The 22438-nt window shown below is 28.0% G+C and overlaps 2 protein-coding genes across 4 annotated transcripts; one reads left to right on the top strand and one right to left on the bottom strand.

Annotated features, from left to right (window-relative positions):
• Positions 1 to 9713: 9713 nt before the first annotated feature.
• LOC8284392 (indole-3-acetic acid-induced protein ARG7) lies at positions 9714 to 10593 on the bottom strand. The gene has a single exon (XM_002512969.4). The coding sequence runs from the start codon at positions 10456 to 10458 to the stop codon at positions 10030 to 10032; it is 429 nt and encodes a 142-aa protein (XP_002513015.1). The 5' UTR covers positions 10459 to 10593; the 3' UTR covers positions 9714 to 10029.
• A 7905-nt stretch (positions 10594 to 18498) lies between these two features.
• On the top strand, positions 18499 to 21583 carry LOC8284391 (probable ribosome-binding factor A, chloroplastic). Of its 3 annotated transcripts, none has more exons than XR_001534768.3 (4): positions 18499 to 19016; positions 19301 to 19474; positions 20556 to 20764; positions 21247 to 21583. XR_001534768.3 is itself a non-coding variant. In XM_002512968.4 (3 exons), the coding sequence occupies exons 1-3, from the start codon at positions 18669 to 18671 to the stop codon at positions 20697 to 20699; spliced, it is 666 nt and encodes a 221-aa protein (XP_002513014.1). In that variant the 5' UTR covers positions 18499 to 18668; the 3' UTR covers positions 20700 to 20920. The 3 variants fall into 3 exon arrangements, 1 of the variants encoding a protein (XP_002513014.1); XR_001534767.3 differs by having other exon boundaries at positions 18500 to 19016; positions 21206 to 21583; XM_002512968.4 differs by lacking the exon at positions 21247 to 21583 and having other exon boundaries at positions 20556 to 20920.
• The last annotated feature ends 855 nt before the right edge of the window (positions 21584 to 22438 follow it).

Genomic DNA, 22438 nt, shown 5'->3' with positions numbered 1-22438 from the left:
ACTCTTTTAGATGAAGAAGTGTGCTCTTATATACCTCATCTAAGAAGGAAATTGTCAAGTACCAAAATTGCAGAAGAAAAGCAATATAGTAGTAACTTCTATATACTCTTATCATACCTCATAAATAGAAAATATAAATTATCAAATCTTCTTAGAAAAATATTTTATTAAAAAATGTACCTCATAATAATATATCTCGTGTATGTTGTTTGTGTTGGACATTGGTAATAGTTTGAATGAAGAGAAGAAGGAGAGCCACTTGTGTGGGGGAGGTGGGTGGTGGTGTGGGATTAACATGTTGGGCACCAAATATATTCCAAGAGATACTGTGAGTGGGTATTGTCGGACTAACTGTCTCCTACTCTCTCTTCATCTCTTACATAAATTCTTAGATAGACTTCCTGTGATGATGATGAATACTCACCTAAATGGATCAACCAAATAAACTCTGAGCTCACCAACCAAAGGATTGCCCATAAAAACTATGATTTTTCCATAGTAGAAATAACCTGGTACAAGCTACATATTACTTTCACCACTCCCCTAGAATATAAAAAATTATTATTCTACTCTGTCGCAATTTTTAAATGCTTAACTTTTAGTCTTAAACAGTGTACACATTATTTAGACTCTCTAACTTGTTATTTTTGTAGGTTTAATAACAGCAATTCGCCCATTAAAAGACCATACTTAATACAACTCGTATCATTTACTATATTGACATATGATATTATTTATTAAATTAATTAAATTATTAAGAATCACAAATAGTTAAAAATTAATCAACACAAATGCTGTAATTAATTTTATTTACGAATAGTAAACTAAATCTAAGAAGTTCTTCTCTTCTCGATCACCTGTTAATATCATTCTTTCCCCTGCTTCATCCTCTTCTTCTTAGCAAATAAAAACCTAAACAAAAAGAAAAAGGAAAAAGATATTTATATACACGTTTGTATTCAACTATATCCAATGAAAAATACTTTTAAATAAAACAGATAATTGCATGAGTACGTATTATTAATCATGCATGTACGTACTACTCCTCTGCAGATAAGATCCCTACGTAAATGTCCCACAATTGTTTGTGTTCTAACATGTACTTACTACTTGTCTCTTTTCTTAATATTCATCCAAAATTATAACTAAGAAGAATAAATAATCAATTCGAAAACCAATAGAAAAAATAAAATAAAATAAAATTATTTACATTCAACCAATATGTAACCTCCAACTACACGTATAATAGTAAATTGTTGTGCAAATATGTAATTATTGTTGTAATTAGATTCTTATACTAATTAATTATATCATAATCAAATTTTAATTTCATCTTTAAATACCATTTATTTTTCTGAAATATATCGAATGCGTTATTTCTTTAGCTGCCAAATTTAGTGAAAACACTAAGTAATGTTTCAATTAGTTTCTTCTTTATTTTTTTTTTCCTTTTTAAGTTAAGAAATCTTATTAAACTCTCAATAATAACGTCAAGGATATAAGAATTATATTATATTTAGGCTTTTCCTGTTGGAAACGGCCTAGGAAATACATTTATATTGTTTTTATTAACAATAATATTGTTTATTAGTAGTTATTAACTAATTAATTCAAAAATAATATTGAAACTATTTAGAGTTAAATAACCAAATTGACCTTAACTAGAAAAACTAAATTATAACCCCCGACAGGTTCTGTTATTGCTAAGGCAAGAAAGCAAGTGCATGACGAGGACAAGTGCAATTGTATATGAAATTGTTTTTGTTCCTAATCAATAAAAACGCATTATTTAAATTCCAAAGTTAATTATAATCATATATTAATTCACATAATGACTCAGAAATGAAGTGGAAATAAAATATTCCAAGTCATCCTTTTTGGATCATTCAGGGAATATACAGTTTCAGAAGAAGAGGTATTATATATTATAGCAAATTTTCTAACAGAAAACTAATGCAGACCTGAAACTCTTCTTGTTCTTAGCTTAAATTAACATAAATTAATCTTACTAATTACGCATCTAATTGTTGGTCCCTAAGGCAAGTTGCCTACGGTCTCTCTGCAACGTCAGTTTCAAGAATCTTACGAATATTCTGTTTCTTTTTTTCTTTTTATTTCCAGTTGATAAAAATTATAAAAAATAATAATAATAGACTTAATTAATTAAGAAACTTTTAAAGGAAATAGATGGGGACAAAATTGTCCTACTCGAAGAGTACGAATCTGTACTGGGTGGTGGTGGTGCCTGTCATTTTCTACAAAATAAATATTGTTTAAGCTATAAGAGGACATGATAAACTCACCTCGTTCTACCTATTTTAATAGCTCACTGGCAAATATGAAAGTGGCAGCAAAGCTTTTTTGTTTATATATTTAATTTATTTATTAGTAATGTCAGTGAGGGAGAGTCAGTCAGATGAGATCAAGATGTCTCCTGGTCACTGTAGGATGAGTAGCACGTGATTACTACCCCCCACAAACTAAAATGGTCCATTTTTATTTTTATTTTTATTTTTTTGATATTACTAGTGGAACATAATGATGCGATTATATTTGATGATGTGGTGACCACATGGTATTGGCAGTTATTCATCATCATTCTCTTCTTCTTCTTCTTCTTCTTCCAAGGTGAAAATGAGAATAGACCTCAACTACCATTGTACTCGAAAACCCAGTTGTCCAGTCAATTTCTTTCTTATTTGTTTAACTACTCAGTTTCATGTTTAAGTTTGAAGGCTTAATTACTTTACCCTTCTATCTTTGATGACAAATTGACAATTATTATTGTGTATTTTGTGGTTGAGGGAATTTTATATATATATATATATCATAAAATAAAAAATAAAAACTCAAACTTAAACTTTTCCATTTAGATAAAAATTCATTAGAAAAATATTTAAAGTTAAAAAATACGTTGGAGGTTTTATATCATCCAGTATGAATATTATTAAATTTTTATTATTTATAACGAATTTAAAAAATTAATTATTTTTATTATACAGTTACATATATTAAATTTTCAATGAATAAAAAAATTGAAGCATGATATTTTCATTATTTAGTTATATTTTAAAATCTAGTCACTTATTTCAAAGGAAAGGAAATCATGTGTCTAATACTCAAAATAAATAAAAGCATAAATAAGTTCTTTTATTTTAGCATAAAATTCAATTATAAATTCACGAATTCAACATTAACAAATGGAGTGAGTATTAATTAAAAACTTTTAAAAAAAATATAAATCAATTATATGATAAATTTAAAATATTAAAATAAAATAGAAAAACAAAACCATTTTTCCTCTTTCTTCTGCTTTCTCCAATTCCCTATTATTTCTTTAATCCCTAACTAAGGGCTTCTCTCTTTCCTATACAAACCAAAAACAGCCGTTATTTTAGATTCGACCACAGTTACTAGTGAATCTCTTGAGCAAACAGCCGCTTGGCTATGGCTAATGGCGGGTCGCAAGTTATCTTTCTGCTTATATTTTTATTCCTTTTGTTTTTGGTTCTACAGCTCGATGATTTGGACTTGGACTTTGAGCCCATGATCCGCGCTTAGGGCACAATTCGGGTTCCAACTTAACATGAAATTTCAGAGAAGACAAAAACCTTAACATCAAATTAATGGTTCTCGGATTATGGAGCCCGAGACCCATGCTTTGACAGACATGAATGTCACTGTTAATTATTTCACAGTGATACTGCTGATTTGAAACCAAAACCCCCCATTTTATTATAAGATGATCGTCCTCTTGTTAAACTCTTTTCTCATTTGATGCTATATTCATGGAATGAGTCTTTTATATTTATATTTTACAAGATAAGACACTTGGTGTGCCTTCACTTATTATATCATATATTAATTTCATTCAATGCTTTTAGTTATTATGGCATATATATTAAGACCCATGATATCAGATGTCTTAGAATTAATGATAAAATAGAGTTGAGATAAGATAACCTAGAACTGTAAAAAAAAAAAAAAAATCAGTTTTTTAATATTGGTTTTGGGTAAGAAACAATTAAGTAAAAAATGAGTTTTTTTGGCTTTAAGAAAGTGAAGAATTGTAAGAAAATATTTTGTATCACAGAGAGAGGGTTTAGGGTTTTGTATCATAGAAGTGAAAGAGAAATGCTTGGCTATGGAAACTGTTTGAACATAATCCTTAACCCTTCAACTCAGTCAGCAGCTTCCCCTCAGTGGGTTGAACTTGGCCAAATCACTTCTTTTTATCAACTCTTTTTAGATTTTTTTATTAGCTAAAGTTCAATTACTGATTCTTTTTGCTTGAACTTAAATTTCACAAGCAGTCTTTTAAAACGGCTGCCTTCTAGCTAAGCTAATATACATAAATAAGGAGGTGTCTGATTGGAATAATGGGGTGTGTGCCTGCATCTTATCAAAATCAGCAGTGGTCCATCTCCACCAGGACAGGATAATGTAATCTTTTCAATCTCCAGTTTCATCTTTTTTCCCTTTGCGTAAAGCAACAAAAGTCTTTCTACGAAAAGTCGTGAGTTTTATCAAGAACATAATCTTTACAGCAAAACCAATTCATTACCCTTATAAAGTTAAGGTCCAATCATAAGTTTCATCACTTGATTTAATTTCTTGAATATCCATGTTATGTCCTAAACACCTTTGACTTGCCTTTCAGCCAAATCAACTTTTATCTTTTTTTGTTATAGATAGTTTGAAATAGAGCGAAATTCTTAGATATATTCGGTCTACCATCGTCTATAAATAAAATCAATTATATAATAATAATAATGTGACATTATTTATTAATTTTTATATTTATATTGATTAATTTTTATTTACACTTAATTAATAGTAATAAATAAATCGATTATTATAAATATAACTCTTAATAAATAAATACTTCTATATCTCTATAAATTCAAATTCAAAGAAATAAATAGATAAAGGGCCAATCATTTCTTCAAAGGTTTGCTATCTTTTACTATATGCTCCTTAGCGAGCCAATATGTGGAAGGAAAGAGTTTTTGATTGTCTTTGTTATGAGATTTGAATTCAAAAAAATTTAGACAATTTTTGTTTTGATATCTCATGTTGTGTTGGCTTTTTTCTTTTTCCTAAAAGCTATAATTTTTACGGTATATTACCGGTCAGAATTGAATCATATAATAAAATCTCGATCTATACCGGCACGATAATATCTGATTAGGAAACGAGTAGAATTAGAGATTGATAGAAAAGCAAGGATATAGACTCATGTAAGTAAAAATAAGAAAATATTTTTTCTAATTCTATTATTCGCTATGGGTTTGAATCTAAGAAAAATTTTAGAAAATGTGATTATTTTAAAGTATTAAAATTAATAATTTATTACAAAAATTATAATAATAGTTTAAGAAACTTTTAGATAGACTCTCTCTATATTATATTATATTTATACAAATTCAATTAAATATTGAGATGAAATTCTTTATTAAATGCAGCATTTATAATGATTGATTTGTTTATTATTATTATCTATTTATAAATTAAAAATGTAATAACTAATAAATAAAATTATATGTTATTTTATAATTGATTTTATTTAGTAAATTGACTCTACTTAAAACTTTTTGCAATGATTTTCATGTGGCTTTATTTCATCAACAAAGCCATAATTGCCATATAAGCTTCCTATTGTTTGACTTGACGATCAAAATTAAATATAAGCTTTCTAAGAGCACCGTTTGAAAGAATTTGAAGGCATGTTTATTCAGGAAAAAACATTGAAGGAAAGAAAAACAAAGATACTCATTTTTCTATTTTTTACTGTATTAATTATAATTTTTAAAAAATATTATTTTGGTTAATTTTTTAGTAAAATAACTAAAAAAATAAAAATAAAAAAAACAATTAAAAAATAACTACATCATATGATTAGTTATTTAAAAATAATATTTTTTTATTAATTATAAAATAATTTTAAAAAGTTTATAACATTAAAATCTGAGGTGACTACGGAAGAAAACAGGAGGAAGGTCTCTCTAGCATCTTTTTTTCCGGAAGATAATACATATGATTTTGACTGTTAGGTTTTGGGCCCCTACAAAGGCTCCTCCTTTTTGCTAAGGGCCTATGCAACTTGAAAAAGGTTTGCACTTTAACAATAATTATTTTATAAAACATCAAAAGGCTGCTATACCTTTTTGTTTATAATATATTTAGATTCTTATATTATATAAAAAGAAATTATATCAACTTTTCCAAAAAAAAAAAATGCTTTAATTTTTATTATAAATTAAAAAATTTAAATTCAAATTAAGATATCCATTTAATTATATAATTTATCAGAGACTAATTATATACTTTAGTTGATTAGACTAAATCCATGCATTCAGAAAATACTTTAGTTGATTGGGTAATTGTTTAAAAAAAGAACGTTAAAATTAAATCAACAAGGATATAAAATGTGATAATTTTAGTTAAGGTTACTAACTTTTATCAGTTTATTTAAAATATTTTATTCTCTGTAAAAATTATAATATTTGAAATATTAAATTAGATAAAACTAGTAAAAAGTTACTTGCTAAGTTAATAATTGAAAAAATAAAATATAAGGGACAGACCAAAAAATACTTTTTTGAAATAAAGAAAATAAATTAAATCAACAAGGATATGAAATGTCCCGTGGATGTATTAATGTGTCAACGATTAAATTATACTATATTTATATTATTATTATTATATTAATATGATAACAATATATTGACGCTATAAATATCAACCCATTTTTTTATACTTCATTAATCATTTTTATATTATATTTGTTTGCTGTCGTATTTTGATTATACATACCATTACATCCATGCATGCGATAGGTTGGTATCAATTTTCCATTTAATTTTTATGGTTCATTTAAAAAAAAAAATGTTATTATAGTTAAATATTGATTTCTACATAATTTATGTAACATCGTAAATATTAAAATCTAATTAAACATTGTCATTAAGCTTTCATAGATGTATGTTTTTACGTATTCCTTAAGCTGAATTTGACGTTCTTTAAGAAATATCTCTACACGTCCTAATCATTCGACATTGTCATTAAAAATATAGTAATATAGAACAACTTTGAGGTTTATAATGAAACCACTAAAACATATTTGAGAAAAAAAGATTGTTTTTAATCAACATAAAATTTTTATTGTATATGTTATATTTAAATCAGAAATGACCCGAAGCGATATTTTGAATTCAAAATAATTATAGCTCCAAGAGTTTTTTTTTTTTTCTATTTTTCTTTTCACCGTTGTCGGTGTCTTTTTTCTATCGTCAACGGTAGCTAATTTTCAATTTTTTACTTTTTATTTACTTTTTGCTCTCTAGTAGTTTTTCTAATCACAATAAAATAATTAAATTATATTTTTATTTTTTATATAAATTGGTCAAAATTTATCTATTTTAATTGTAAAATCTCTTATGTTTCTTTAATAGTGAATTTGGGTAAATATACGATAAATCAAATATGTATGGAAGAAAATCTCATGACTGCTGAAATTTCAATATTCGAAGACAAATCAAAACTCTGCAACGATAAAGATGAATTTATTTGGTTAAAAGTTCGTTTAGTTTTATATTTATTTTTCTTAGTTGTTTGTCAATTTCGTTGATTAAATATTATGAGTATTAAGTTTGTTTGTCTCTTTTTGTGCGAGTTTGTTTGTCTTGTATTATGGAAGTTATGATGATTTTAATTCTGGTATTCAAAATATCAGACTCTTTCAAGGACTCGTCAATTGACGATGAAATCAATTTGTAGCTCAATATAGCCACCGAGCTATATGTATTTTATTACTGATGCGCAAATATAGCCAAGATGTTGTATATAATTATTCTGTCAACATGATTACCGAAGCTCGGAAGAAAAACTCATCTCTATAACAAGATTAGTATGTATTTCTTGAACATATTCATATTTACTTGTCTATTACAAATTGTTTCTATTAATTATTCTTAATGAAACACTCATTTTATTTCAAAAAAAATCAGGAATGAACTAAAAAACATATAAATAATAATAAAGAAATTTTCTATAATTAAATAAAATTTATTTAAATGCATGAAATTAAATAAATCACTAATTTTAAACATTTCAATTAAATCGAAATGTATTAATCTAAAAAATGACATGTAAAATTACTTAATCTAAAAGAGATAGAAATGTGTTCTAATAGAATTAAAGAATTATTTCATTATATTTTTTTATATATTGAGGAAAAGAAATACAGAATTCTTCATCATTTTTATACTAAGATCTGTGCTTATATATTGAAAAAATAAAAGAAAAGAGAAACCTCCTTTGTTATTGCAATATGTTAGTTAATAAAATACATTTTATGATATTATTCATTGGTCAATATTTTGTTAACTGCTCTAATAAGAAACATTAGTGGCAGTTGAAGTGCATTAATTGCATGAATCTTATACCTAAGAATTTGTGGTTCGATCATGTACCACATTCACAAAAATGCATCACATTTTTATTATGAATATGTCACATAACAATTAAGATATTGGACTTTACTATTTATTAAATTTTGATTTTTCAAATTAAATGTTTGGTAGTTTGAGTAGTTTGAAACATATTAAATAATGTGTAATAGTTTATATTTAAGAAAATAATTAGGTAGGTTTTATGTATCGTATCATTTATAGGAATATTCTAGAAAATATGAGTCACGTCAATTAATAATATTACATCAAATAAATATAAAATTAAATTTTATATAATATAACATTCATATTTGATTCGATTCATAAATAGAATTTATTTGGAGATATCTTCAAAAATTATTAATAATATCTTCTATTTTATTTGATGGAAAAATTTGCTAATAATTGATAGCTAGTAGTAGTTGGTAAATAAAAAATTTAATAAATTTTATTAATTATTATTATTAGTGTGATAAATTACATTATGAATTTTATTTAGTATATTATTTTTAATAATATAAATTAATAAAAATAAACTATAATAATTAAAAATACTATAATTAATTATCTATATTATTAAAAATATTTGTAAAAGTTAATTTTAAAATATAGACTAAATCTAATAGAACTGACTGCTGATTGATGTTTAAGTTTTACTAAATTAGTATATGTTAGTTAATATTATTAAAGGGAATAAAAAAAATTTAGGTGGGCTATTATCAATTTGATACTTTTTAATAGTTTGTCACTATAACCAATTAACTGTACAAGTGAAAACCTCCACCTTAAAGATAAAAGCTTTTACTAACCTATCTAGAAATACAGCGAGATTTAGATTGGTTTACCAAATATATTAGCCATTATATGAATCGTGCAAACTAAATATCTTTAGGTATTAAAATAGTAGATTTTTAATTTAAAATTCTAAAAAGTGAAAAATTTTAAAAATTAAAATAACTTTTTATAATTCATAGATTTACTTTTTACTCACTAAATAAAAATTCAATTCTTATATTTATAAAATTTAAAATCACTTAATCCAAACAGCTCCTTCACAACTATTTCCTGTATGAAATTATTATTAGAAATCAATATAATTTTTTTTTTGTATTTATTAATGTCAATACTTTCTATAAATCAATCTATAATTAGTTTTTACTAATAATTCTTTTCTGACTGCCAAAGAAAACAATTATAAAACAGAAAGCATAAACAAGTCAATAAATGATAAAAAAAGAAATATAATAAATAATACTAAGATTTAAATACTCTAATAAATTAAGAGCTTCATCATTACTATCCTTTTGACAAATTAGCCTCGTAATTTACAAGAGATGATAAAATAATACTTCTCTCCACTCCCTTGCTTTATCTTCAACTCGGGATGACTCGGTTCCAAGAAAAACCCAACCCAACTTGCCATCTCCATTAAAGAAAAAGAAAAAAAAAAAAAGCTATAGCTTCTCTAACTAAAAAAAGAAACCTAAAATAATACAAATAACTATATTAAAAAAAAAAAGAATATAGTTAGTTAATCCAACACGGGAACTCACTCGAGTCAAACGATTCACTATATCTAACCATGAAGCAACGGCCTTGATTCACTCAAAAATTCAAGATGACTCCTAATGATATCCACGTGGCAGCATCTCTGAACCTCTTCAACATTAGAGAACCGAAGAGACTCAGATCGCGACGAAACGACACGCAGTATCTCTTCAAAGACAGACTCATCGCAAGGAATAGTTAAAGGTCCGATGTTTTTAAAACCGTACTCTTCTTCGGCTTGTACGAGGAGGTTCTTGAATATAGGATGGTTAAGGTACGTCGCACGTACGATAAACCTTTTGTAACTCTCCCCTACACATACTGCCACGTGTCCAGCCGGTACATCAGCCGGCGCTGCTGCTCCTCGCGATGATGCGGTTAGTCTTGCCTTTCTGCGCCACCGCTTCAACATTTGCTGTACTCTTACAATGTGACGGATTTTGTTGGATTTTGACATTTTCGCGGAAAGCGAGAGAAAGCTGAGAGGAAGTGTTTTTTTCTTTTTGTTTCTCAATTTGAAAGTGAGGGATAGTGGAGTGAAAGAGTACAGCAGCTGTAGTTGTTGAGAGGGTTTGTTGTGGAAAGGCTTTATAAGGGTGATGAGGTACGAAAATGCCCTTGGTTTTGGAGATAATTACGAGATTCTGTTTGTTGTTTCTGCTGTAGTCAAGGGCTCAAGCCCATGTGATGGCAGACCACTAACATGCTATTACTTTCAACTCTTTTATTTATTATTATATTTTAATTTTTTTAAAATTATTTGTTCAATTAAATTGTTTTAGAAATTATTAGTTAATAGAAAATATTTTCTTCTTAAAAAGAAATAAATCAGGTATCTTTTCCAAAAATAAATTCCTATAAAAAGTCAGTTTTAGTTAGAAGTGGGAGGAATTTATAAGGCAACAAATGCTGAAATAATAATTAATATACCTAATATGAATTATTTTTGTAATGCTAATTTGACCATTATAAATTACTATATAGAAAACTAAGTATAGATGGAAGGAAAATATAAACTCCTATCTAGATTTTTCTATTTCTATTTTTTTTATTTAAAAAAGTGAATATGTCAATTTTTATATAATAAAAAATTCTAATTTTTAATTTATTTTTAACCTTTTACTTTTAGTGTCTTCAACTAATTCTTATTGTCCTCGAAACTGATTTTTTAATGAATATTCTAAACTTCAAATTTTAAAAGCATTTGAAGTTTTAACCACAATTTTAGCTTTATTTAATAAATGCTTACAAATTGAAGATTAAAATATTATAATTTATAATTTATCTTATTTATAGTTGTTAATATTAATAAACGAACATTTCATATTCATAATCTAAAGTAAACAAATTTTAATATGAAAATAAAATTAGAAATTTATGGTAAAAGGAAAGATAAATAATTTTCGTAAACAATACATATATATTGTATATATTAACTTTTTATATCTAAATTTTTTTTGACACTTGTGTTTAATCTTTAATTTCTATTTTAATATGTGTACTATTTTTGAAACAAATGATTTAAACTTATATATAATTTTATAAATTTTTTTATTAATTTATTGATTATAAGTTATATTTCTAATTAAACACGTATTCCGATCGTAAGAAATAACATATTATATATTTTAATAATTAATAGTTTCATAATCAAATAATAATACTAATTTTATATTAAAAATAGTATATTTAATTATATTTTAATATTATATTAACTAATAAATTAATTTTTTAATTAGATAAAAATCTTAAATCTAAGTAATAACATCTTAAATTATATTTTAAATATTATTAAACAATAAGTTAACTTTTAATTATATAATTAATTTTTAATTTTAAAAATAAAAATATCAATATATTAATTTATATTATATTAAAAATAAATAATTTTTGTATCATGTATTAATAAAATTATAATTATTAAAAAAATTATTAAATTATAATTATCAATTTAATTTTATAATTAAAATTAAAATAATAATCATGCAACAATGGACAGTTTCTTAAATAAAATTATCTAAAATTGAAAAGACTTCACTTTTATCTTTGAAAAGGCTTAACGTTACTCATACTGTGATTTACCTTGTAGCCGTACTAATCCTTTCTTTCTTTCTTTTTCTTTTTTTGTTCAAGTACTTTTTCTTTTTTCGATTATTGTCCTTTTGTTGTTTTATTTTTGTTTGAAACCTTTTATTTTTACTATCTTTTTTTTTCATTTTTAATTATATTATTAATTTAAATACTTTTTTATTAGCAAAAGAATACAATGAGAATAATCATTTTTATAAAAGCAAAAACTCAAATAACATAATATGAATGAAAGTATTTAAATCTAAAAATCTCTTATTCCTAAAAATAAATACTTTTAATATTTAAGTTACGTGTCCAATAAAATATTTAAATATTAAGTGAACAAATAATATTACAATTAAAAATATCCTAGTATAATTAAATATATTATATTTATTTTACAAATTATTACATTTATATAAATCAATTAATAAATATTTATTATAAGCGATAACTGCTAGAGATATATTAACTAGATTCAAAAACTAATCAAAATATTACCTTAAATTATAATAAGACATCAAACACTTATGAAATGCGAATATAGCACTTTGAAACTATAATAAAAATTATAGCTAACAAGTAATTTTTCTTTTTTTTAAAAAAAAAAATAAATATGTATACATACTTGTATTATGGCATTTGGTTCTCTAAACATGTACATCCATCACTTCATTCAAACATTTTATGGAGTAGGGGAATGGAAATTTATTGCACAACTTGTTCTATGCTTTCTTGGTTCTCTTGAATAAAAATTAATATGATTTCCTTAGATTCTACTTGTCTAAGAATTGCAAAACCCAATATGATTTCAGAATCTTGCAAGAAATTCTAATGACTTTAGCTTGCCAAATTTGCTACCAAATCTCTTATACTCCATCCTTAATTCATGGGTCATTTGAGCTACAATCAAGGTGGAGATTGAAAATAATCATTTCCTCAAGAGAAATAACTGTTAGCTTTGAATAAGTAAATTTACATAATGATTTCCTCACCAGCCAATTAAATTTGGTCATATACATAATTATGTTCATATTAAATTGGTACTGATTTTTATTTTTTAAATTATTATTATAAAGTATTGGTGTGACTTTTTTAAATTTCTTGCTAATAAAATATTAAGCAGCAGCACTTATGCCTTAACTCATCATTGTTGAATACTTAACTGACTAAAAACTAAAGCTATAAAAGGACATGATATACAATTACAATTAATCTTTATTTATGATTTCTTTTTGAATTATTTCTACTTTTCCCATGATCTCTTGTCTCCCATAATCTTCTAAACACAGTAAATTTGATTAAAATAGTAAATAATCAAGATTTAGAGAATATATGCTGGGGCCTGCTTATAGACTGATTAAATGGGGTCTAACTGTATAGGCAAATTTCAGGGACTAACTGCTTTACCAAAATGCCTCAGTCCCTTTCCAAAGGGGAAGAGAGAAATGATGTTGCCTGTAGCTCAGGCAACATAGGATTTTAGAGCCCCAGAAAACTTTGTCCTAGCTACTTCTTTATGCCACACTACCCTACCCACCACCTATGTCAACTTTACTTCAGTTAGGGTGCACTCCACACACACACACACACACACACACAATGATGGGTTTATGTACATATATAACTATGTTTATTATTATTGTTTAGACCAAAAATTAGAATTTGATTAAAAGAAGGGCCTTGCTAAAATGGTACATAAATATTGGAGAGCTATAACTCAAATGTTTTAATCGGAAGATTAAAGATAAATTCCTGCAAATTAAAAAAATGTAAAATGAGATGATAATGATTTCAGTTTAATTCAATTAACTTCAGATATATAATTGTGTTAAAAATTTTAAAATAATTTATCTATCAGTCGTAAAAGTTTTATTATTTTAAATATATATGTAGATAATAAAAATAAAATCATCTCATGGAACCGTTTTGGATAATTAATTCAGTGGCAAAGCTGTATAAATTTTGGGTGGAGATTTTTAACTTCAAACTTTCACCTCCTTTTTTATCGTAATAAAATATATAAAAAAATCAACTCATGCAAACTTTAATTTTCTCATAGAATTATTATTCTCCTTTTCTCAAAACTATTCAACACCGTTACACATGTCTTATTAACTAAGATGGTTCAAAATGCAAAACCAATCAAAAGGTATACATTTTTTTTTTTTGACTTTAGAAACTCCTTTTTAAATATGAGTGATGTTTTTCTAATAATAATTTAATAAAAAAAATTTATAAAAATATTAAAAGATCAAACTAGTAACCAAAAAAATAAAATAAAATCAATACTAGTAATAATTTTAAACTCACGTTTGATAACTTGTACTATGACAAAAAAAAAATTTAGTAATAATTTGATTAAACGGTATGATATGATAGTAGTTAAATGAATTCGCGTATTGAATAAATGCATTTAAATGGTAAATTTAGATTAACCAATCTAAATGAAAGATTGATTAATCTATATATATGTATATATATCAAAAATTAGAATTTTGTGATAAAAATTAAAGCCCCACGTCATAAATATTTGAGAGCTATAGCTCAGGTGCTTTATACTTAAAGAAAAATGCTTTAGATGAAAGATTAAACATATAACTTATGCAAACTTTACACTTAAACCCTAGCTCAAGTGCTAAGAGTATTTATTTTTAAAAGTGAGACTGTCTCGAATTTGAATCCTCTATTCCACGCTAAATATCTTTTTTCCCTTATAACGAATATAAAGAGATAACCGTCCCTACTACGACTCATTTGCTCTCCAATAAATAAAAAAATTGATGCAGACTTTGATTTAGTTTTTTCCACATAAATTATTAGCTTGACTCAAAATTAATCAACATCCTCGTGATGATTCAAAATGCAAAACCATCAAAAAGTAGACAAATATTATTTTTGTTTGACTCTAGAAACTCCTTTTTAAATAAACGTGATGCTTTCTTAAAAAATAATTTAATAAAACAGTTTATAAAAATGAAAAGATTAATCTAGTAAACAAATATAGCAATTCCAAACTCGCCTTCAATAAGTTGTATTAATTTTTGATATAATCTAATTAAACGACTAAGCTACGTAATTTTAAATACATTGAAAATCAATTCATGATAATCTGTGATTTAATAAATATATATATATATATATATATATAGTAAAATTTTATGCAATTAAATAAATAAAATTGTATTTAAACTAAGCATTCTTTATATTAAGTATTTTAAGACAATATAATTATACAACATCAATTGACAACCGTAAATAGCAGTTTCTATTGAAAGAGAACTTACCCGCAATCCCAACTTATGATTGATTTGTGCTTACATATAAAAAGGAGTGAGAATGACAAATTGGATTAAAGATAAGATTCTGATTTTCCCTTAGGGTTTTAGTTTATGGGCCTATAATGCCTAAATCAACGGTGACGAACATGGAAGAACATGCTCATGTTTCCGCTAAATTTGATTCGCTTATTCTTTGAATTGACTGATCCCATCTGCTCTCCTTTTCAGCTTCACCCTACTCCGCACGTATTTCTATTTTCTCCTAAACATGGTTTCCTGCAACTATTCCTCATAAACACACAACCCTCATGCTTCAGGATTACCTTCTCAATCAAGAAATTATTACACCGAAAGCCTGCTGATAGTCATCTCTTTACGCTAGAATTAATACATGCTATGAGTGATTGCTAAGTTTTACTTTTTCTCCACTAGTTTATGATTTTGGATTCAATTATTATCAGGGCAGGCGAAAGATATTTCTTGAAAAGCCATTGTGGGAAAATGCACTCTTAAACCCACTTACAAATATGAATTAGCATGCTGAAAAACTGGTGTTTTTCATTAGTCTTGGTACAATTTGAATTGGGTAGTTTTTCTTTCCTTCAAATTCTCTTTAAATGGTGGTGAAGAAGACTTGATAATATGACTGCAATTGCTTGCCATTATTGATCTTCATTTCACAATGATGGTTATGTATTGTAGGGCGATGATGGTTTTGGTAGGTAAATGCATGCTTTATATATATGAATTGATTATTTTTCCCCGAGTCTCCTGTTAATCCATCAATCGTCTTCTGTGTGTCCCTTGAAGTACAAGCTGATATTTTCAGTGGGGCAATAACTTTTCAAGACAACATTTGACATAAAAGTATCACGCCTATGACCTATCAATCATGCAAAGTTTCTATCAGTTCTTTCACCAACACATGCATATTCTCTGATAACTTAATTAGTCTAAAGGTTAATTAGTTTTTATAAAAAGAAATAGATCAACCGTATCAAATATCAAATCTTTAAGTACAGTTACTGTTTCTGAAATGTGTTTTTAATTTTGTTTAATTAACAAGATAGGCTTTATTAAAAGAATAGTTTCTATGTTACTGACAAGCCGACAGAACAAAATATAAGACAGAAACTCTTTAGGAACTAGAACTGAAGAAACAAGATTTCGGTACAGTTGAAGGTATCGAATATAATCAATCTTATAATTTTATTAAGATTCAGAACGAACTAAAAAACATGAAAGGAAAAAGAAAAGAACCAATAAAAGAAACAAAACAATAATGCAGGTATGTAAGGTGGTGCTAGAGAAAAGAGTAGAATAAAATAGGGATGTGCTGCTGTACCTTCTAACATGCGTAGTTGGTACAATGGAAAGGGACAAGACAGGGAAATGAATCTGGGTTTCACATAACAATGGCCACTCAACATCCTCCTTTCAGTTTCATATGATCTCTCTCTTTTCTTGCCCCTACTTTCTTTCTTTCTTTCTTTTTCTCTGTGAAGAATTTCATAAAAGTTTATAAAATCCATCTAAAAAGAATCATATTAGTTATGCCTGGAATTATAACATTTCAGTGATTTAATTATTAATGAATAATCATTATTAATACTGTCATCACTTTCATCATTTATTCATGGTTAAGATTCAGACAGGCCTCTTAACTCGACTGTGGTTTGAAAAAAAATAAAATAAAATTACATCCACACCTTTCTGTTACTTTAAAACTAAATGTTCATGGCACCTGCATACTTAGTTTGGTGATAGCATGTCTTAATTTGAATAAAATATTAAATTTGAGTTTTTTTATTTATAATTAAAAAAGAGTTAACTATTTATAAAAAAATTAATTTGCTGATGTGGATAATAATGTCTAATTTAAATAATCATTTGTGGAATAAATTAAAAATTAAAAATAAGAAAGAAGAGTTAAAATGTAAAATATTAAAGTTATTGCTTGTTTGTCATTTGCACCCTCTTCTCCGCCGTAGAGACAGAAAGAAGAAAAGAAAGAGAGAGATTTTTCCTTAGACACAACCATGAAAACTTCCTGTGGCATGCATATGTATCCAATGTCTTCCAAACTTAGTGGCTTTGAAATCTCGTCATGTTGATTTGAATATGTCTCTTGTCCCATTTGCCATGGTGAGAATGAAACCGCTAGTCATGTTCTCTTCTCTTGCCCATTTGCCAGGTCTGTTTGGCAAGCCTCTCTAATCGGTGATCATCATGTGGCTGAATGGTGGTCTGTACTGTGAGGACGTTGTAGTAAAGAGGAACTGAACTTGGTGGCTGTCCTTGCATGGCAACAACTGGAATAATATATAAACCAGCAAGTTTGGAAAAGGATCTCACAGACCTTTGATCAAGTAATCCAATCTTCTATTTCTATTTTAGACGATTGGCAACATCTGCTCAAGTTGGTCCTTCAGTGATTAAGTGGCAATGTCCTCCAATGGGAAGTCTGAAATGTAAATTTGATGCTGCAATCTTTGATCATCATGGAATTGTTGGAGGCGGTTATTAAAGATGGCCAAGGGTCTCGAAATGGTTTTACACAGAAGAAAAGTTTGATCCGGCCATTGCAGAAGCCATCAGCTGTAGGGAGGCACTAAGTTGGATAAAGGACCAGAATTTCTCAAACACTATCATTACTTGAGCTTGCTCGAGCTTCCATTAATGGTTCTGGTCTTGAGGTGTGGGATTTCTTCCCCTCCTTTTATTTGCAATGCTCTTTCATTTAATATGCTTTAATGAAATCTTCTTTTTGTTTAAAAAGAAAAAACATATCAACGTAAAATTTATATAGTAAAAATAAATATAAATATCATAACTATTTTATATATAAAAATTTAATACATAAATATAGGACTCGAAAAAAATAATTAAAGGGGAAAACTCTTTTTTTGTTTCTTTTAATCGCTTAGCGTTGCTAGTATGGTTACAACTATCTATTATTTGAATACTATAATGTACTCATTAATTAGGATTATTATTATTATTAAAGAGTTAATAAGTACATTTAAATTTTTGGGATTAAGATTTATAAGTTCCTAAATTAATTTCTAGTAGGAATTATGATTGATTTTGTTGTAGGATTTTAAATATTAAAATTATGAAAAATATTATTTAGCATCATAAAAGTAATTTGAAACGACAAATTTAAGTCTTTTTATTTATTATCCCATTTGTTTTTCTTTTAGCAAAATAAAATTCCCAATACACTTTGGATAATTTTGAAATCAAAATCAATATCCAGAACCAAAATACCAAGAAGAAATCAGAAACGGAGAAAGAGCCGCAATTCATTATAGAAATGCTTCATTTACACCTCCGCCTTCACTTCCACCAACCCGTCTTCACTTCTCAGCGAAATTCACCTCCAATTACTACTATCCTTCACAACCCATTTCCAATTTGGACCCCAAAATCAGCTGCCTCTGCTCACCTTCGACAGAAGCCCTTCATTAATACCATAAAATGCATGGCCAATCCGAGAAGAGTCAAAATGGTTGCCAAGCAGATACAGAGAGAGCTTTCTGATATGCTTTTAACTGATAAGGTGCTACAGTACGCCATTTTGCCTGAGGCTGCTTTGGGTGCTGATAAATATTTGTCTTCTCTCACTACCATCAGTGATGTTGAAGTTTCTACTGATTTGCAGGTACGCAGTCGGTTAAATTATTGATATTGCTCATTTTATTATGTGGGTGGTTGTTTTATCTTTTGAGTTAAATGAGGAAAGTGATGTTCTTTTTGTGTTGTAACTCGGAGTTCGGGTTGGTGGTTGAAGTGGTACGCATCTCTTTCTTGGAGATGACAGAGTAACCTTATATATTTGAATTGTTAATATTGTTATATGTTATAGTTGGTATTCGTTTATTTGTTCAGTAATTAAGGAAGGTGATTTCTTTTTTTAAACTTGCTGTGGATATGTGTTCTCTGTAGGTGGTTAAAGTGTATGTATCTGTTTTTGGAGATGATAGGGGAAAGGAGGTTGCAATTGCTGGGTTAAAGGCGAAAGCCAAGTATGTTAGAAGTGAGTTAGGGAGGCGCATGAAGTTGAGATTGACTCCTGAGATACGGTTTATTGAAGATGAATCTTTTGAGAGAGGAAGCAGGGTAAATCCTTCATATGTTTTGTTTTCTGTTTTGCAGAACCATTTTTCTATATTTCAATTACTTCATTGCATCTCTGCATAGAAAAATGCTGTCTTTGCCAGTAGAAAATCTAAATAACCAACCACCAAGGCTGTGTTTTTGAACTAAATCGTGATAATTGAGTTCTAACATTGTCATGGTGACTATGGTACAAGGCTGTCTATTGTCACCTATTAACTGGAGGATGAGATATGTGGTCTGCAAGTCTTGTCTATTTATCTTTGTATTATAGATGTAGCTTAATGAAGTGTAAATGACTCTCTGTGTATCCTCTTCTTGTGGTTTCATTTGCTTAATTTTGTAAAGCATGCTGCAAGGATGATGATTGATCAGCTATTGGTTCAGAAGATGGCTTTTCATGAGAAAGAACGACATTTGCTGCAGCAAGTTTTGCACTTTCTCGTTCAGTTTAGGTCCTTGGACATGGTCTTTGTAGATAACTTTTATTCTCATGGCATGTGTTTCCACAAAGATGGTCTTTTATGTGTGCCTATGATTTAGTATGCTCATTTGGCTAAAATTATCAACATCTACCTATGAAAAAAACTTAAGAAGTCACTTGATGAGAAAGGAAGATCTCAGTATTTGTTCCTGAAATTTGGATATGCTATGATATGCCAGATTGTGAATGTTTTGATTTTTAGTGCTTTCACTTAATATTGTTCTTGTCCTACATATTAAGATTTCAGCTGGTTTTGCTAAGGGCTCTTTTCTTGAGAACATTAATATCATAGTTGTTTAAAATGTTCAAGTCAGTTTCATATTAATTGGCCTCTATGTTGCATTTTTTGTCACTCTACATTTCGGATATCAGCATCACATTGGTCCAAAAACAAAGTTTTTTAATTTTTTGTGTGGTAAGAAATGCTTTCCATCTTTGTACTTTTTCTTGCATGGCTTTGGCAACTTCTTCAATGAGTTCATCAAATTTCACTAAAATTTCTCAAGTTCTTGCATGGGCTCTGGCAACCTCCACAATTGTAATTGGGGATCAGCCGTTGGATTCTCAGCTGATACTGATATGTTTAATCAATCCTTTCAGGTACTTGCAATATTAGATAAAATTAAAGCTGAAAAAGAGAATACAGGGAGTGAAGATGAGCTCTCTGAGTCATCTGATTCCCCTCAAGATGATAGAGATTGGGAAGGTGATGACCCTGATGAAGGCATTATTTATGTAAAATAGATGCTCGCGAAAGTGCTAGACTTTACAGTCTTTTTAACTTTAGGCAAGGCCATGCTTCCTATCAGGTTAGTTTTCCTTGGACCTGATCTTCTCTGGAGAGGTGTTGCTTTTAGTTGGTACATTGTTTCAATTGTTTTTAGTCTACCATGTATCCTCTATATTGATGATGGAAGGGATAACTTATTTTCCTTTTGATAGAGAATGAATTATTTCATTAATAAGCAGTTTGTAGTGCCATAAAACCTTCAACTACTGGGAGGATATCCCGAGATATTACACAGAATAAGCTAATTTTATTGATCAGGCAAGCAATCAACATATTTGCTTATCTCTGCAATTTATTGCAGATTCACCAACTTAGAAACCAGTTGCATTATATAGAGGTTCATACCCCAGTGTTGGCTATAAGCATGTAGAACATAAAAGATGGTTGTAATGCTGTGGATTCTTCTTTTATTTTATTCATTTAATTATGTTTAAAAGACATTTACTTTGATATAATGCAGTAGAAAGAGACCTTGAGCATATTGCTAACATAACATGGCAGGAGCAAGTATGTCACCTGGCGCTCTCGTAACTAATTCAGAGATTTGAACAATGCCATTCTCTGATCCCCATCTCTTGTGTAGTTTGTGCATGTAACATATAGTCTTTCAATAATTCTTGGGATTTGACGTGAGAGAGAGACTCAGAATGCTCAAGATGAATAGTTTCGTTCGGAGTTACCTTTCCATTAGAAGACAGCCATTTATCTGCTTAGCAAATTTGTACTTGAGGAATCTTTTGGATGGGGTGTCTTCTCTTCCTTTCTTGACTTTGTAATAGAAAGAAAGTAATGATTCTTGTTTTAGGCTGTAATTCAAAACTGGGACCTTTAAGTTTCACCCTTTCTTTAATGTCTAACCTAAAAAGAAAATTGTCTCGGTACAAAAAAAAATGAGACAATACGCTAAATCATGGTAGGCCCAAGTATATAAAGCTCCAAATCCAGCAAACGAAGAGGAAAAACATAGTAGACAGATGATTATGCATGTATTGCATGTGCTACCATGGTGGAAAAACTTGTACATCACGAGCTACTCAAAAAGCAGCTTTGGGGCTTCAGCAGCAGCATGAACTTGGGCACTCCGATGCGAGTTAGCGGCCTCATAAACACATTCAAGATAACACAACTAACTGGGAAAAGTTGAAGGAAGATCCTTTCAAGTTTCAAGCTTAATAGTTATTATCATCCATGAAGATCTCAAAACAAGTTGTATTGGTGAGATTTGCTTGATGAACAGATATGAAATAAAACATATAGCTGATGATGGTGAATGACAATCTCCATAGGGTTGCAAACAAAGAAAACAGTATTAACCCGGATGTGGCAAATGGAAATGTTACATTTTTTGAAACCACAAGTAATTTCAGCATATGCTATAGAATTGAATCTACTGGTTTATCTTGCCACTGAACTCCGTCCCCCAATTTGTGGAGTCATTACAGAAATCAAGTAGGGAAAAACAAAAACACAGTGAAATCCTTTAGACAAGCATAAAGATTTTCCTGCCATCTAGAAAAAAAGAAAATAGTTAGCAGGGAGCCTGTTAGGTGAACAGATATCAGGTCTAGTTCATGTAAAACTCCTTTATGTAATACAGACAATAAGCAATCTGCTGTAGCCCACAAGGTTTTTGAAAAGAGATATTGGACTAGGAAGACATAATTAATGGAATGAGTGTTGAGAAGAGGCCAAA

Source organism: Ricinus communis, chromosome 8 (genome assembly GCF_019578655.1).
Source record: "Ricinus communis isolate WT05 ecotype wild-type chromosome 8, ASM1957865v1, whole genome shotgun sequence".
Taxonomy (NCBI): Eukaryota; Viridiplantae; Streptophyta; class Magnoliopsida; order Malpighiales; family Euphorbiaceae; genus Ricinus; species Ricinus communis.
This window is presented reverse-complemented; position numbering and strand designations above follow the sequence as displayed.